The sequence below is a fragment of the Pteronotus mesoamericanus genome, unplaced genomic scaffold, assembly GCF_021234165.1.
Source record: "Pteronotus mesoamericanus isolate MK-2021 breed Mesoamerican mustached bat unplaced genomic scaffold, CSHL_Meso_final scaffold_12, whole genome shotgun sequence".
NCBI classification, from domain to species: domain Eukaryota; kingdom Metazoa; phylum Chordata; class Mammalia; order Chiroptera; family Mormoopidae; genus Pteronotus; species Pteronotus mesoamericanus.
Window position 1 is genome coordinate 5607621 of NW_026555303.1, and position 16390 is coordinate 5624010.

General features: G+C 34.8%; 1 protein-coding gene across 2 annotated transcripts in view; it reads right to left on the reverse strand.

Annotated features, from left to right (window-relative positions):
- Window positions 1-16390, reverse strand: part of DIAPH2 (diaphanous related formin 2) — a 908710-nt gene that overhangs the window by 714602 nt on the left and 177718 nt on the right. For both annotated transcript variants that reach the window (XM_054587910.1, XM_054587909.1), the window contains one exon: window positions 8975-9114. In XM_054587910.1, the coding sequence (XP_054443885.1) occupies window positions 8975-9114 (140 nt within the window). The remainder of the gene's footprint in view (window positions 1-8974; window positions 9115-16390) is intronic.

A 16390-nucleotide genomic window follows, 5' to 3' on the forward strand; every position in this document is an offset into this window, starting at 1 on the left:
CTCTTACTAGAATCTAAGTTCCATATGGACAAGGATATTTTTTGTTACCCCTTTATGGGATTCCCCTCTGCTATGTAAAAACAAATCACGTAATATTAGGTGATATTCATTGAACTACTCCAACTTTGAGTATTAGCAAAGACAACTAGCTCCTAATAGTATAATAGTAAAAAATATTTTCTTAATGTATCATCTAGTAATAAATAGATATAAATATCATATGGATGACATTTGAATTACTACAGGTATCATCCCTAATAGGGCAAATGAGTCCCAAATTTCACTATGCAGAGCCATATGGTCATTAGAAAAAGACTTTTCAATGCAATGATATATATTCTTAAGATATCACAATTCAAAAAATAAATGCCTTGGTTTATAGAACATGTAGACTTTCGGATGATTATTTTAATCAGTGAAAATACAGTCTCAAGAGGTAGTGTAGTATCATTAAAATTAATCTGAGTAATATGGCTAAGTTTTATATAATAACAATAAAATGTAGTTTTGTTATTAAATTGGTAGGTGAATTCACAACTGTTCTTATATTCATAATTTTTCGCTGGAAGATTTCATAGTGGGTTTTTAAAAGTGAAGTCAGACAAGTTTTAATGAAAGAAATAATATGAAAATATTTAGTATGTGACAAGACTAAAAGGAGGATATTTTGAAAGATATTCTTTATACTGAGGTAGAATAAAAAAAAGTGGCCAAGGGCACAGGCTCTGGAGACACACTGTCTGAGTTGGAATCTCAGCTTTGATACTTAGTAGCCATGTAACACTAAAATGGAAAAAAAATACCTAAACTTTCTGAACCTTAATTTTCTTATCTATAAAATGAAAACAATACTAATGCTAACAATGAAGATAACCTGGTTGAATGCGTATATTTCATATTCTTAGAACATTTCCTGGGGGATAGTAAACACTATACAGTGTTCTTTGTTATTATTTTTAAATGTTTTTAAAGGCATCTATAGAACATCCAGGAAAGCATTTTGAGACAGAGTTTGAATTCTAAGAGAGAGGTCTGAGTTGGAAAAATAAATCTAAGCATAACATGGAGGGATGGACACACACATGCACACACTCTTAAAAACAGTGCCTCACAGATTAAGTACTATGTAAATATTAAACTGTTCACATGATGCAGTGTGCAGACGATGTTTTATTGAGTTGTATACTTGAAAACTACATGGTTTTCCAAACCAGTGTCACCCCAATAAATTCAATTAAAATGGTAATTATTATTTTAATACTATCCAATTATTGTTATTTTAACAATCATTTTAGAAGTCAATTGAATTTAAAATATTAAAATGAAACTTAACATTTAAATGCATAGAGTAGGTTTAATGAATGAAAATAATTCTTGGTGGTTACCATTTTTGATTAATCATAATAAAAAGTATATTGAAATTGAAAAAAACAACAAGAATTTATATTTCTCAGATTATACTCAAAATCTAAATCTAAATTTAGAAGATAAAAGTAATAAAACCATTACTAGCATTTATGACAACAGTAATAATAGCTCTAATTTGAAAACATTTTGAAATTTATTTATTCAGTTAATTTAGAATCAACTTCAATAGAATTGCATATATTTCACATGCCTAGGATCCATCGAAAAACAACCCCAAGTAGACGAGAATCATTTAAGGTCTTCAGATTCCTTAGGTTTAAATGTCCCTGCCTAAAATAGTTGATACTATTTGCCCAGGATTTGTATCTTATCCTCAAAGGTTTGGCTCACATAGAAAGCAGGACTGGTGAGGAAGGAGAGTACAGGCCAAGTAATTCACCATCTAAACAAAACTAAAAAAGTATGCATGCCAGGTGGATGGTGTCAAGTGAATTTTTAAAAATATTCTATCCCTAAAATGCACCAAATGTGCGTGTATAAAATAATCTAGCAATTATATTCTGCCTAAAAATGTTGATTTCAACTCACATTACAGGTAGCCTTACTATTTTTCCACTGCAGTCCCTTACCTGCAGCGGAATCCCAGGAAGGCACATGATTCCATTCAGAAGAATAAGAGGGGGATGAGTACTGGGATATTAACAAACCTAAAAAGATCCCCACGGAACACACATGGACAGTTCCCCTCAGAGGATGGGGAGGGAAAGTGGATGGTCCTGGGCTTTAAATTCAGATGTATATATCACATAAGTTCCCAGGCACCAAGGCAGCCCCAAAGGCTTTTTTTTTTTTTTTTTGCCTTTTTCCTCATTCTGAAGGAATATTTCTAGAGTAGGAAAAAAATATTTCTAGAGTGGATACTCAATCCAATGGCCAGTTGAATAAACTTGGACCATTAGGAATGTGACTCTAAAGTCATAAAAATATCAGATTTTAACCTCAGGTTTCATGCACTTTTATAAGTGATATCACAAAAGAAAATTATGCCTCCTAGACTATTTCTTTCTGCACTCAGCTTCTAATGAAAGAATATGCCCCTTATTGCCTCTTCCCCAGTATGTTTTTCCCCAAAGCAGGCAATATTTTTCAACAGAGTACAAAAACAGGTTTATAGTATGTTAACCATTGGTGGTTTAAAGGTGCCATTTATGATTATTTCATTCTTGAGGGGAAGAAAAGTGAAGTTTATGCCTCAGAATGCTGAAGTAAGAATTGGTGGTTTTGTAAAGGCTGACAATGAGAGGCCATATTATGATAGCCTTCCTATCAGTATGGATTACTGGCAATAGGGCATTTAAGGGATTTTCTCTGTTTTTGCATCTTCTTTTTGTAATCCAATTAAGACAAATGTTGCTTCATTCTTCTACCTAAGTGACTACATACACATTATTTTCCTCTAATGTAATAAAATTATTAGCTTGGAAGATACCATCTTGAGAATAGGTATTACTGAGGGCTTCAATTTTTTTAAAAGTCCAACACAGTTAATATAATCTACAGTAAAATATATCATTAAGACAAAGATATGACATGTTATTGGTATTATATAGAGAAGAGAAAAATCATTCTGGATAATTAAAATTACTATTCCTTAAAAACAAAAGGTTTTTTCAAGGGTACTTCGAAAAAAATCGCAATAAATTAAAGATTTTACAAAAATATTTTAATAAAATGTTCCAATAAATTTCTGTTTAACTTATTAAGCTTGATATTCATATAATTACATTTTGTTTGTTTGCCTAACCAATAAGAATATAAAATAGAGCATTTAGGACTATAGATAATTCTTTAGAACATCAAACTTAGAGAAAGTCAGGCATCAGTGTGCCATGTATCTACAACAGATTGTAGTTTAATACAAATGTCACATCTTATTTGAAGAAATACCCATTAAACAATCACATTTTTGCAAAGCATTCAAAAATGATCCTGTTATTTAAACACAGCATAATCTTATTAAAAAAATAAAACTATGGTAATAAAAGTAAATCACTCAATGAACACTGGAACTGAGCATCTGAATTCACAAGTTGCTTTCTTTAGCACATTTAAATTGACTGCTAGATTTAGCAAGAGATAGCAATAACTGTAATAAGCCAAATGGAAACATAGAAAATAGGTCTAACAGATTTTTTTTTGTCTTTTAGCTGCCCCCATGACTGCATCTATCTTTGCCTAATACATAGATATTTCAGAAACAGGAAGCTCCCATGCAACTAAATAATTCCTGTACCTTTTCTCCCCAAAATGCATCTGATCGAGAATGTTTTCATTTGCTTGCTGATAAAAACTGTAAGTCCAATTAGTTATCCATCGCAATCTCCCTCCTGAACTTCAAATATCGTCAGAAAAACAAAAACGTTCAAAGCAGTTGGGAAAGCAGTTAAGTTCCAAAGGGATGCCAGTTCAGATATTTTGTTGAAAAATACCTACTTCCTAAAAGTCAACAACAAGTCAAATTAGTCACAGTTGGAGGCAAATGTCTTCAGGAAATGGAAAATCTCACCGCTTCATTCAGCAGAAGTAAAATGCTCTCCACCTACAGTGGGGAAGATATGGCCCTTGACCATCAGATATTCAAGGGCTTCCTTGATGGCCTTGATGCTCAGGCTGCAAAGCTGAGTCTGGAGCTCGCAAATGCCCTTACCTTCCTTTTGAGGACACTCGTGAATTAAACACAGCGCCTCCCTCTGGATGAACTGGGGGCTGGCTTCGCCATACTCTGAAGCCTGATCCACTTTGGATGAAGCAACAAGTGCCCTCTGCCCAGAGGCCACTTCCTGGGCTTTAGCCAGCATCAGGTGCACATTAACCATTTCCAGAACATGTGAGTTGAACTCATTCACGTCTTCCAGAGTACAGATCTGCAATTCCTCAAGGATCTTCACTTCTGCAGAACCTCTAAGGATGCCAGGCATTTTAGCATAAACTTCCATTGGACATGGAGTCAGATCCTGCTTTGTTTTACCTCTGCTGAGTCATTGGCAGGCATCCATAGGCTTGGTGGTCATATCATTAATCTTGTAAACAATGTAGTTTGGCACTTTCTCTGCCTTTCTGATGATCCCCACAATCGAGACCTGGTAAGCAACTATCCCCCTAACCTTGAAAACATTGTTGACCAGAGTGGCTGTGAGAAGCTGGTTCACACAACAAAGTATAATGCTCTCGATTCAAGCCCTGGATCTTAGAGCCCTCAGAGCAGGAACTGTGCTGTCCTGAAAGAGTATGTCATTGCTGCCACTGGCTCCACTCACGGCAGAGGGGCCACCATGGCTCCTAAACCCATTCCCACTCATCTTAAACAAAGTGCAGGCAGATGAGTTGGTGGGACTTGGCTCTACTCAGTGAGTCCCTCAAGCGAGCTTCTACTTTTACCGAGGCCTACCACCAAATGCATGACTTGTGAGGGTGTGGGCAGCCTCATGTCATCATGGATCCAATCAGCTACCAGAAGGCAGCTGTCTCCGGCCAATCAGGGATAATTGAGTTTTTCTCCTAATCCCATAGCTTTTTGGAGTTGTGTAGTACTTGCCCAGCTACATTTTAAAAGGCCAGCATATAATTTCAGGCCTTTCCTGCCATTTAATAAAAAGGCAATTTTGCAAGCTTCCCTGGACTCCTTCTTTCCTAAATTTCACTTCTTCCACAGTCATGTTTTTCTTTTTTAAGATAATATTATTTATTTATTTACATATTTTTAGAGGGGGGGAAGGGAGAGAGAAAGAGAGGAAGGCAAACATCAATGTGCCAGAGAAAATGAAATGTTCATCAGTTGCCTCTGGCATGCCCCCAGGGAACCTGACCCCCAACCCAGGCATGTGCCCTTACCCCAATGGAACTTGGGTTTGCAGAGCGAGGCCCAACCCATTGGGCCACACCAGTCAGAGCTTCCACAGTCACTTCTTAAAGATTAACTTATTCACTCAATGAATCCGTTAACACAGAAATTTTGGAACACACAAGTTCACTACGGCAGAATGCTGTAGTTAAAGTGAGGGGACACAGAGTTGAAGATGCGGGTGGGACAGAGGGTTGTGAGGGAGCAAACCACCACCGTGGTCACTGTTATGAAAGAACACAAATCTTTGTTCAGATCATTAAAACGAGAAGCATGTTTCTTATAGTCCCTTTTTACAGATTAATTTTTGACTCATTCAATCAGTTAACCAACATAAATTTTGGAACACTGAAGTGCACTGTAGCAGAGTGCTGTAGGTTACATGATGGGAGGACAACACGAAGTTGAGATAGAGGAGTGGACAGTCAAGGGGGCATAGGGAACAAGGGGCAGAATCCAGGGAGAGGGGAACATCACCATGGTTACTATTCTTAAATAACTCACTTCCTTGTTCAAATCATTAGAACCAGAAGCAAGGTGCTTCTATAGGCACTTCTTTTAAAAAAATTTTATTATTGACACTGTTACAAGTGTCCCCATTTCTCCTCCCCTTCACTCACTTCCACCCAGCCCATCCCCCCTTCCCCTTGCCTTTACATTATTGTCCGTGTCCATGAGAACACACATATATGTTCTTTAGCTAATCCCTTCATCTTCTTTTATCACTTCTTAAGGAATCATTTATTTACTCATTCAATCCGTTAACCACTCAATGGAAATTTGGGGACACATAAATGCACTATGGCAGAGTGCTGAATGTTACATGGGAATGAAGGAGGCAGGGGCATGCGGGGGTTTAGGGGGTGAAGGGCAACTAGAAGGAAAGGATTGGGGGATGGGGAAGCAGGGTAGACACGGATGTGTGGGGGATCACCACGTTGGTTACAGTTCTCAAAGAAGTCCCATGCTGTTCAAATAATTAAAACCAGAGGAATAGCAAGAAATAGCAAGATAGCCACCTTTGTATGATTATATTGAAACGTAAGGTCATCTTCCCACTTCCTTTTTAAAGTTTTTATTGTAGCATTATAATTTTCTAGTTTTTCTGCCAAAAGCACTATAGATAAAAATAAATACAGTTGCCCTGGTGAGGTCAGTTGGTTGGAGCATCATCTACAACACCAAAAGGTTGAGGTTTGCCACCCTCCCCCGCTCCATTGGGTAACTACTGGATGCAACCCACAGATGTTTCTTTCTCTCTCTGCCCCCTCCCTCTCTCTAAAAGCATATCCTTTGGTGAGGATTTTAAAAAATGGAATAAAACAAAATAAAAAGATAGATGAGGTTGTCCCTTGAACAACACAGTATCACACATACCTGTGCAGTTCAAACCTATATTGTTCAAGGGTAAACTGGCGCTAGGGATCCAGGTTAGGCAGATGGTGAATTTAAGTTACAAGCCAATTTTCCAGTCAGTGGGCCATGGGCACTCCTACCCCCCATGTTATTTAACGGTCAATTGTAGTATGATAAATTTGAATTTATACACAAACCCCAAGGGAATAGTTGAGCTCTAAATTATTTTCAAGGCTCTGTAGCTAGGTCAGAGAAGTTCAAGATGTAACTCCAATATATGTTGAGAGGAATATGAATAAAATAAAATTCAATTTCTATGCATTCTTTTTTTGGAAACAATACTTTTTATTTTTATTTCTGGAGGGGTAAAATAATTTTTCTTTATTTTTTATTTTTAATTTACTTTTTTACTGTTCAAATACAGTTGTCTCCATTTTCCTGCCACCCTTTTCCCCTGCCCCACCCACCTCCACTTCCCACCCTCAATCCTTCCCCACTTTGGCTTTGTCCATAGATCCTTTATACATGTTCCCTGACTTGACCCTTCCCCTTCTTTTCCCCATTACCTCCCTCCATTCTCCCCTCTCGTTACTGTCAGTTTGTTTGTTTTTTTTCTCTTTCAATGTTGCTGATTATATTTTTCTTGCTCGTTTGTTTTGTTGATTAGGTTCCACTTATAGGTGAGATCATATGGTATTTATCTTTCACTGCCTGTCTTATTTTGCTTAGCATAATGTTGTCCAGTTCTATCTATGCTGCCCCAAAAGGTAGTTCAGAATGGCCATCATAAACAAATCAACAAACAACAAGTGCTGGTAAGGCTGTGGAGAAAAGGGAACCTTAGCACACTGTTGGTGAGAATGCAGACTGGTGCAACCTCTGTGGAAAGTTTGGAATTTCCTTGAAAAGCTAAAAATGGAACTGCTTTTTGACCCAGCAATTCCACTGCTGGGATTATACCCTAAGAATCCCAAAACACCAATTCAAAAGAACCTATGCACCCCAATGTTCATAGCAGCATGATATCTATATATTCTTATGCATTAATTTCTGAACTTAAGAGGGTAGCAATTATATAAGTAGATCCGAAAATACTTTCATATTACACTGAAAGTCTATTTTCCTTATAAAAACATTCCATTTTTGGTATAATTTAAAGGCTTTTCATGGCTAATATAGGAACATCAGTTACTAGAATACATCATTGGCAAGGAACTTGTTTAAAATCTTTGTCAACAATTTTGAACAGTATATTAAGAATGTCTCTCTTATTTCTTTTATTGGTTAAAATAATTATTTTTTGTTATTCCAAACTAAAGAATTGTATGAGTAGTATATCTAAAATGTGTAGAATGTAAAATTATATTTACTTCTCAAGTCAAAAAAGGAATAATATCGTAGAGCCAATATGAGGGGAAACCAAAAGAAAATGTAGAATTTATTTGTAAAAAATTGTATATTTATTCTTACATGTTTAAATTCAGTCACCTTCCAAGTACTCTCCATTTGATGCAATACACCTATTGAGACATTTTTCCCACTGCCCTTATGATTTCAAAATAGTTTCTTAAATCATTGATTTTGATGCCTTCTAGTGCTTCTGCCATTTTTTCTTTCATCTCTTCCACATTAGAAAAATGTTCCCCTTTGAGTACTTTTTTCATCCAGGGAAACAAAAAAAGTCGCTTGGGGTGAGAGCAGGTAAATAGGGAGGGTGGAGCACAAGGGTCATATGCTGTTTTTGGTCAAAAACTGCGGGATACTCAGCATGGTGTGGGCAGGTGTCCTCGTAAACCACCCATCATGAAATGGGCAAACACATTGAAAGAGTCTTCCAAAAAAATTCACTGAAACCAAACACAACCTCTCACAACAACCCCAGCTGATACATTGATACATATGGATTCCTAGAACACTCACCTAGCGGGGGAAACCTGTACTACAAGGGGCCTGCCCTCCAGAAGATATTTCCAGGTTTTTTAGGCCCCCACCTTGTATATCGAATTTGTTTTACAAATAAATATGTAATAATCATTACCTGAGTACAAAGATTTCCATGTAAATGTGTACACATAACTTTTGGATCCATGTTTATATAATAAAAGAGGAATTAAACATCTAAGTAATACTTGTTTTCTTAAAATTGAACATTATTAGAGATCAGATTAACTATACTTTTTTAAATGCTTATAAGCTCATAATTAGACATAGCTGTTTTATTGTATTAGCCAAGATCAGAATTCTGGTCAGAAAATCTTGAGGTTCAAATGATATGACTGATTATACTCCCAACAATTATATACAGTATAAATTATATCAATCATATCAAAACAAGCAAGAACCACCTACCTGACAGGATTGCTGGTTAAAGAAACCCTCAGAGATTCTAGGCAATTAAGCAGTTTCTCATCTGAAATACCAGATCGTAACTCATGAACATATTCTTGTGAAGACAGGGTGCATTCATGTTTGCTGTTTTTCAGTCCTCCCTATATATACGAAAAAAGATAGCAGTTAAGACAAATAATAGTTTGTATTATAAAACTTTTAAAATAAAATAATGCATAGAATATATTAAGATTTTACTATATAAAAATGTGTGCAGAGTGCTAGGCACTTAAAAATTCACGGTCATAGAACTGATGTGGTAAAATCACGGTGGGTATATCTCAACACTCTCCTTAGTCTCATTTAAAGAAAATTACACTGCTGGTGCTCATGACCTGAATAGAATATGGACTTGAGTTGCATAAAGTATCACCGACAGGAATGCTTGTATTTGCAATTCAGACATTAGGATTAGCATTAGCTACTCTTTAACCCACAGGATGAACATTTAGCAATCATCTTATTAATTTTTCTAGCTAAGATATTTATATTTTATTCCACAAAAGACAGTGAATGAAATTTAATATAAAACATTATACATTACTCACATTTTTTTAATATCAGAGTACTGCTCTATCTCAACAAACAAGCAAAATTGGTTATTAAAATGTAAAACAATATAGTCTACTGTCAGCATGTTAGTTAATCAAATTAGTCTAAAAGATTCATAAATTCCTATTTAGAACTCTGTTACTCTCATGTTGAAGATGAATCTTAAAAAAAAAAACATTAAAGGCATTTATCTGATAGTGACTAGTTTTTAACTTAATTTCCAATATAGGTGGGGTTATTTCTAGAACTCATTATCGCATCACAGCTCTTTAGCTTCATTACTTTGCCACAACTATGCAAGTAGTTTGGGGAAAAGGCTGGGAGAAAAACATCATCAGCACATTCCTTGTGCCAATCATGTATAGTTTTACCTTCCAGGCACACATAATCATAAATGCCATGTAATGTATTACAAACATATCCTTCTGAATGAAAACTCTTGCTTGATTCCCATTTTCTAAGTTCTTACAAATCATATTCTGTTTCTGCTAAGTATCTAATCTGAAATAAGGAATGCATTTTCTTCCATTTGGTAAAAGTTGTATCATTAGAATATATAGAATATACAAAAAACACAATGTATTAATAATGAGAAATGGATTCCTTAGGGCATCATACTATCGGCTTTTTAATGAGAATACCTTCACAATATAGAAGTTACCCATCATTCCTAATGTCTGATTTTTTTTAATTCCATTAAATAATAAACATTCAAAGTTTGACAAAGCCTTATATATGGAAACTATCCCCTTACAGCACTGCGGCAGTATCACTCCTATAGTACGTAAGACGTTGGGGCAGAGGCCATTTTTTGTGTCTGCCTCTCTTCTGGACTGGGAAGTCCACGTACGCCGAGTACCTAACACAGTGAATGAATTTAGCAAGCCTTAACAAAAGTGTGCTGTTATTGAATCTCTCCATAACAATAACAGAACAAACAGTACAATTTCATACTTTCAGTGCCCATATTTTGTGTACTGGCCACTGACCTGATTTTTCTTGCTTTATTAGGATACACCTAAGCTCAAGAAGTCTACTGCATAAATCGCCACATACACAACACAGTAAGTAAAACCATCACCATGAAATCATTTCCACATTTCTGTAACGTATTTATGTATATTTAATGCTACATACAGATCCACAAGAAATTCCACAAGTAAACACCTATAGCATAAAACTGCGAGTTTATTGCCAATTACCACTTTCATATGAAATTCAAACTTTTTTCTTAATTAATGGATAACAAGGCTCTACTTATTCCCCAGAGGCTTGTATGTAAACCTTATTCCTGTGAATGAATTATGTATTTGCTGTCCTCTCTGTCTGGAAGACTCTGACCGCTGACCTCTCCACTGCTGGATCTCGTCATTTCAGTTTCAGCCCAACAGCCTTCTCCCCTCCACACACCAATCACCACCACAATGCCGCTGTAAACCTCATTTACAGCATTAGCTTTATATAAGTTTATCTCCTGTAATACTTTTTTTGTTTACTGTGTCTTCTTCATTAAAACATAAGCTCAATGAGGCAGGAATCTTGCCTACCTTTTTCAACATTGTATCTCCAGACCTTAACACTGTGCTTGACATACAGAAAGTACTCAACGCATATTTCTTGAATGACTGCATGAAGGGATGGAGAATAAACAAATGGACAAATGACCGTTGAGTTTCAACATTCAGAAGTTTCTAAATTCAGTTGAGTTTTGCTTCAGAACATTAGAGTTTGGAGATGTCCCATTACAATATATTCAAAGGTGCTAGCATTGAACAGGTAAATTGAGACAACGTATGATGGCATGCTGGAGACCGCTCAAACTGCCACCAGGTTTGAGTCATGGCCCCCTTACTTACTTTCCAGGTAATCTTTCAGCTATTGGACTAACCTCTATAAACCTGTTGGCTCCTCCATGATATAGGGGCAATAAACACATAGCCTCTTCTTGTTTGTTATGAATATTAAGTAAGACAATGCATATGAAGAGCCTAAAACAGGCATTTTGCATGTGTTGTCTCACAGACAGAGTAAGCTGACTGGACAATGTTAGTTCCCTGCTTCCAAGTAGTCATGGCTGAGACACTATTTATGGAACAATTGGGCCAGCCCATCACATTGATATTAACCACTCCCCTAAATCTTAGAAACAAGTTTAAATCATGTAATTTAGGATAATCTCTGGTTATAAGGAGTAGAAGCAAATTACCTAATGAAGCAAGACAAAAAATAAAGAGCCTTATAGAACGAATGCCTTTTATCAAGCTTAAAAGGACTAAGTTCACATTTGATAATTATGAAAATGTGATAACATATAAAGGCTGAACTGGACATCAAATGTCCAGTGACAATACCCTAATTACAAAAGTAGAGAATAGCAGTGATTACCGAAGTTCACTTAATCAGTAAGGTTGCAAAACTAAAACACTAATATCCTGGTCCTTGGATTACTTCTTTTTATATGGCATGTCACTTTTTCCCTGTATTGAATTAAAAAATTAAAGCAAGAAGTATTTAATTCTGAAATCTCTATTACAAAATGTCAAAGAATCTTCAGCATAATCAATATCATATAACATAATATGAAAGAAATCATCTAAAAACAAAACAGTGCAATAGATTAAACTACTTCTCACTATCTTTAATAGCGCTGATACAAAAATGGCTTATTATTAGCACCCTGTTCTGATACTGAACAAAGGAAACAACTAGATAATGGATGATAATAATGGGAAATTTAATTAGCTGCTCTGTATGAGATTAATGAAAATTACCACTGTGCCCATTTGATCTTTAAAAAAATAATGTAGACAAAGTTAGCAATTAGCATACATCATGCAACTCTAAAGCTAGGTGAACAAAAAAGCTTTCCTAATTTGAAGCCATTTCTTAATTTGAAAATCATTACAATGGAGACACTTGTCAGTGTGACTGTGCTTGTATTATTCTAAGATACTACACAAAGAACCAAAGAAGTACTTTGGGTCAGTATAATAATCACATCCTCCTACTCTGATATGAAATGTTAGTATCAAAACCAGATAATCAATAGTCTAAAAGAAACATTTTAAGTTTGCAGTGGAGATACCACTTATGATTTAGGATGAATTACTCTGAATATTATCTATCACTTTTTAATGTAAATACATATTTACTTATAACTTAAGAAAAGATCTCTAGTTCTAAGCTATAAGGTATCGTGCTAAAGATACTAGGAAGAATTGATCATTGCACAGGTCTTTTCAACTATAATGCATGCACAAAAAGCAATTGCTATCAGTGGTGTCATTTCAAAGAGTATGGACAATATTATTGTCATGAAAACAGTAATATTTTACAATTACTGACCATGATTTATAAACCTTAATGTAGTCAGGTTAATTTGGCTACTTTAATAAAGCAACTTTCTTATCCATCACTGCAGTTTTCTAATAAAGCAATGTCAGAGATTAACAAATTTGGAATTATATCTACAAAGGTCACAGGGTTGTCCTTTGAGAGGCTTCTAAACCTCTAAAAGCACAGGAAATTAAAAGGCTCTTTTCCTCATCATCAGTTTCTTGAGTTCCAGTAGGAAAAGGAAACATAAAGCAAGTGCCTGATTCATATCAATCTACCTATTTATTCTATTAGTGATACATTTGGTGAGCTATACAACTCTGAATGCTAAACTTTAGATGGCTTCTCTCCAGTTATATAAGACAAATGTCTTATAAAGGGAGACACTGGAGTTAAATAACATATTTATCCAGAAAATACAAAATGTATTTTAAAATAAATATATTACAACATTTCAAATTACCGTACAAGCAATTTGCCGTGAAAATTCTTTAAACTGCATGAAAAATGTAGCGTAAAAATAACTACACATTATCAATTCAGAGTCTCTAAGATAAAAATTTACAGAGAAAATTACTATCATGAGATAACTTCAGATAGTGTCATTTCCCATTGCAGGACACAATGTTTCTAATTAAGGCCTTTTCAGAGGCTTAAAGTAATATGCAAAATAAGAGAACATACCCTAAATTCTAGGACAGAAAAAACTTTCACAGCAATGTATATGTATCATAATTCTTCAGATTATACATACCATTTGTCCCAAACGATTTGACTAAATTAATCTAAATGTGATTAGCTAAAGTGCTTTTTTAAAAATATAAGATTTTCTATGATAAATCATTTATTGTTTTACGTATTGAAGCTTCTATATATTAAACACCAGATTAAGTATTTCACCCCCAAATTACAGACTATAAAACCATCACAGAAAGAATATTTAAGTTATTCTTTCAGCACATGTACTATTAGAAATATCAAGAACACAAGGAAACTCTAAACATTTAAACATTTAAATTCTGTCGCCCTATTGGTATTTTTTGTTATGAAATATATATTTATTCTTAAAGTATGAAAAAATAATTTATAAAGTATGGAGGAAAATATTTCATAATAACATCAAGGGATTACTCAATTACACAAATTTTCATTTTTAACATTAATAAAAGGATGACATTTTAATAAGTAGAATGTTGATCCCAAAACACTGAACTTCACTTCTTGTACAATGTTTCTTCTCAAACAATCTCATTTGATCTACATACTCTCAGACACATCAACAACGAAAAGCTAAACCACCGTTAAATGATTTGCTAGAGAAAGATAATTAAAATATTTAATGCTATTCAAAATTAGTCAATCTGTATAATAAGCAATCAGTCTATGTTTCGCTTTTATATGAAACACAATATAAACTTAAAATATTTCCATAACTTAAAGTCTACCCACACTTGCCTTTTATAACTAGTATTAAACAATTATGGTAACCAATGTACATATGGGTGAATGATACTAAGTCTTTAAAACTATAACCTGTTACAACTAGCATATTTTAGCCCTTATCACCACCCACAGTACTTGATAAAAGAAAGTTTAAGCATCATCTTTATCTCTTATTTGACAGAGGCCATTAAGATGCATCAGATAATGAAATTTAAACAGACAGGAAATAACCCAGCGGTTCTTAACCCTGGGTCCAAATTCAGGAAGTATGCAACTTTGGAAGGGAAAAAATAACATCTTTATTTTCAGTAACTGCTAACTTGAATTCAACATCTCTTCCAATTATGAATGTCGGCAATAGATCATAGTGCATAGTTGGTCACTATGACTCATAGAAGTCACAGATATTTCCAATCACACCACAAATACCATATTTGTGGCAGTCTCTCAAAATATCACATAGGCTTAACATTTCTTTAAAGTTAACCTGTTATACAAGCTGCCACTTTGTCTTGTTATTAAACAAATATTGTAAAGAAGCATATTATTGTGTCTCAATTTTCAAATAAAACTTTCTATTTTGAGATCATTGTAAATATGCATGCTGTTGTAAGAAAAATGCGAAGAAATCATTGTTTCATCTGCCAATGACTGGTGGCCATATGTTGTGTGGCACTGCGAGGCTGGAGGTAGGCACAAACTGGGAGAGGAAGGTACAGAGCAGTGTGGCGGGACTCAGGGGTATGCAGTGGCATTCCTTGAGGGTTCTGGGACCCCAGGGCACCATCTTATCCACTTGGGCAGGTGGTTGTGAGAGGATCAGGCAGTGGGTAGCCCTCAACCCAATGGACGGAACTGCCATCACTCTCTAGTTTTCTTTTTAAAATGATATTTAATGTATTTTAATTACAAAAGTAATAGTCTTCAGTGTAGGGAATCTGGAAACATAGCAGGCTTTCAAGAGGAAATATAGATACCTGAAATTCTATTAAGGATAATTACCATTACCTTTGCCATGGATTGCCATTTAGATGGTGGAAATATTTTGACATAATTGAAATCATACTGTACATAGTTTTGTATCTCATTTCACATATCATTAACTCAACAATATATTTCCATATCAGAAAAAAATTAATGGCTGTATAATATTCCATTTTAAGTAGGTAGTATAATTTACCTCTTCATTTCTCTATATTTGGTCTCTGACAGTGTTTACAAATTTCCCTACTAAAATTATGTCATAAACATCTTAGTACATAAATCTTGGTCTACATTTCAAATCATTTCTTGTGACGATTTCTAGAAGTTGCATTACCAGGTCAAAGAGAATGCATACTTTTGGAGGCTCTTAGTTTTTCTTATCACAGAAAGATTGTGCCAAGCCTACATCTTGTTATAAGCATTGTGAAATAATTTCTGTCTCACCAAATGAACAGGACCTTTTAGTTTTTTCAACTGTATTCTAAGTCACTAAGTGCATAATTTCTCTATAGCTATGTGTATTGCATTATCAAATTAATCCATTAATACTGTTATTTTTAGATTAATTGATGACACAGGAATGTGTGGTTTCTTAGGTTCAAAATCAAAACGTAAGTCTTTAGAGATAAGAATGTTACCAGCAGAACAGTGGGTGATCTCTGGAAGTAATGCCATCATATTGAATTATTTTTATACTGCTGCTTCTATTGGCATAACCTCTTACTGTAACATGATATATATATCCCCTTTGAGCCATAACATTGTTTGAACTTAAATGAAAAGCCTATGAAGATTACATGCTCAAGTACTATGTGCTTAGTATTTTTTTTCAGGTTGTTTTTTCAAGTGAGGTTAGGGCTTTGAGCAAGCAGAGTTTTGTGATATTTGTTGTATACTATATAAGAAGTAGAATTGTTTCTCATGCTGCATACATGAATTATTTATCACAAAACCTTGCATAACCTATAAACCCATCACTATGTAGAAAATATGAACAACTATTTGACTTTGTTAGGTAAAAATCAGTTGACTGAAATGAAACCAAAAAAGATCAACTTCCAG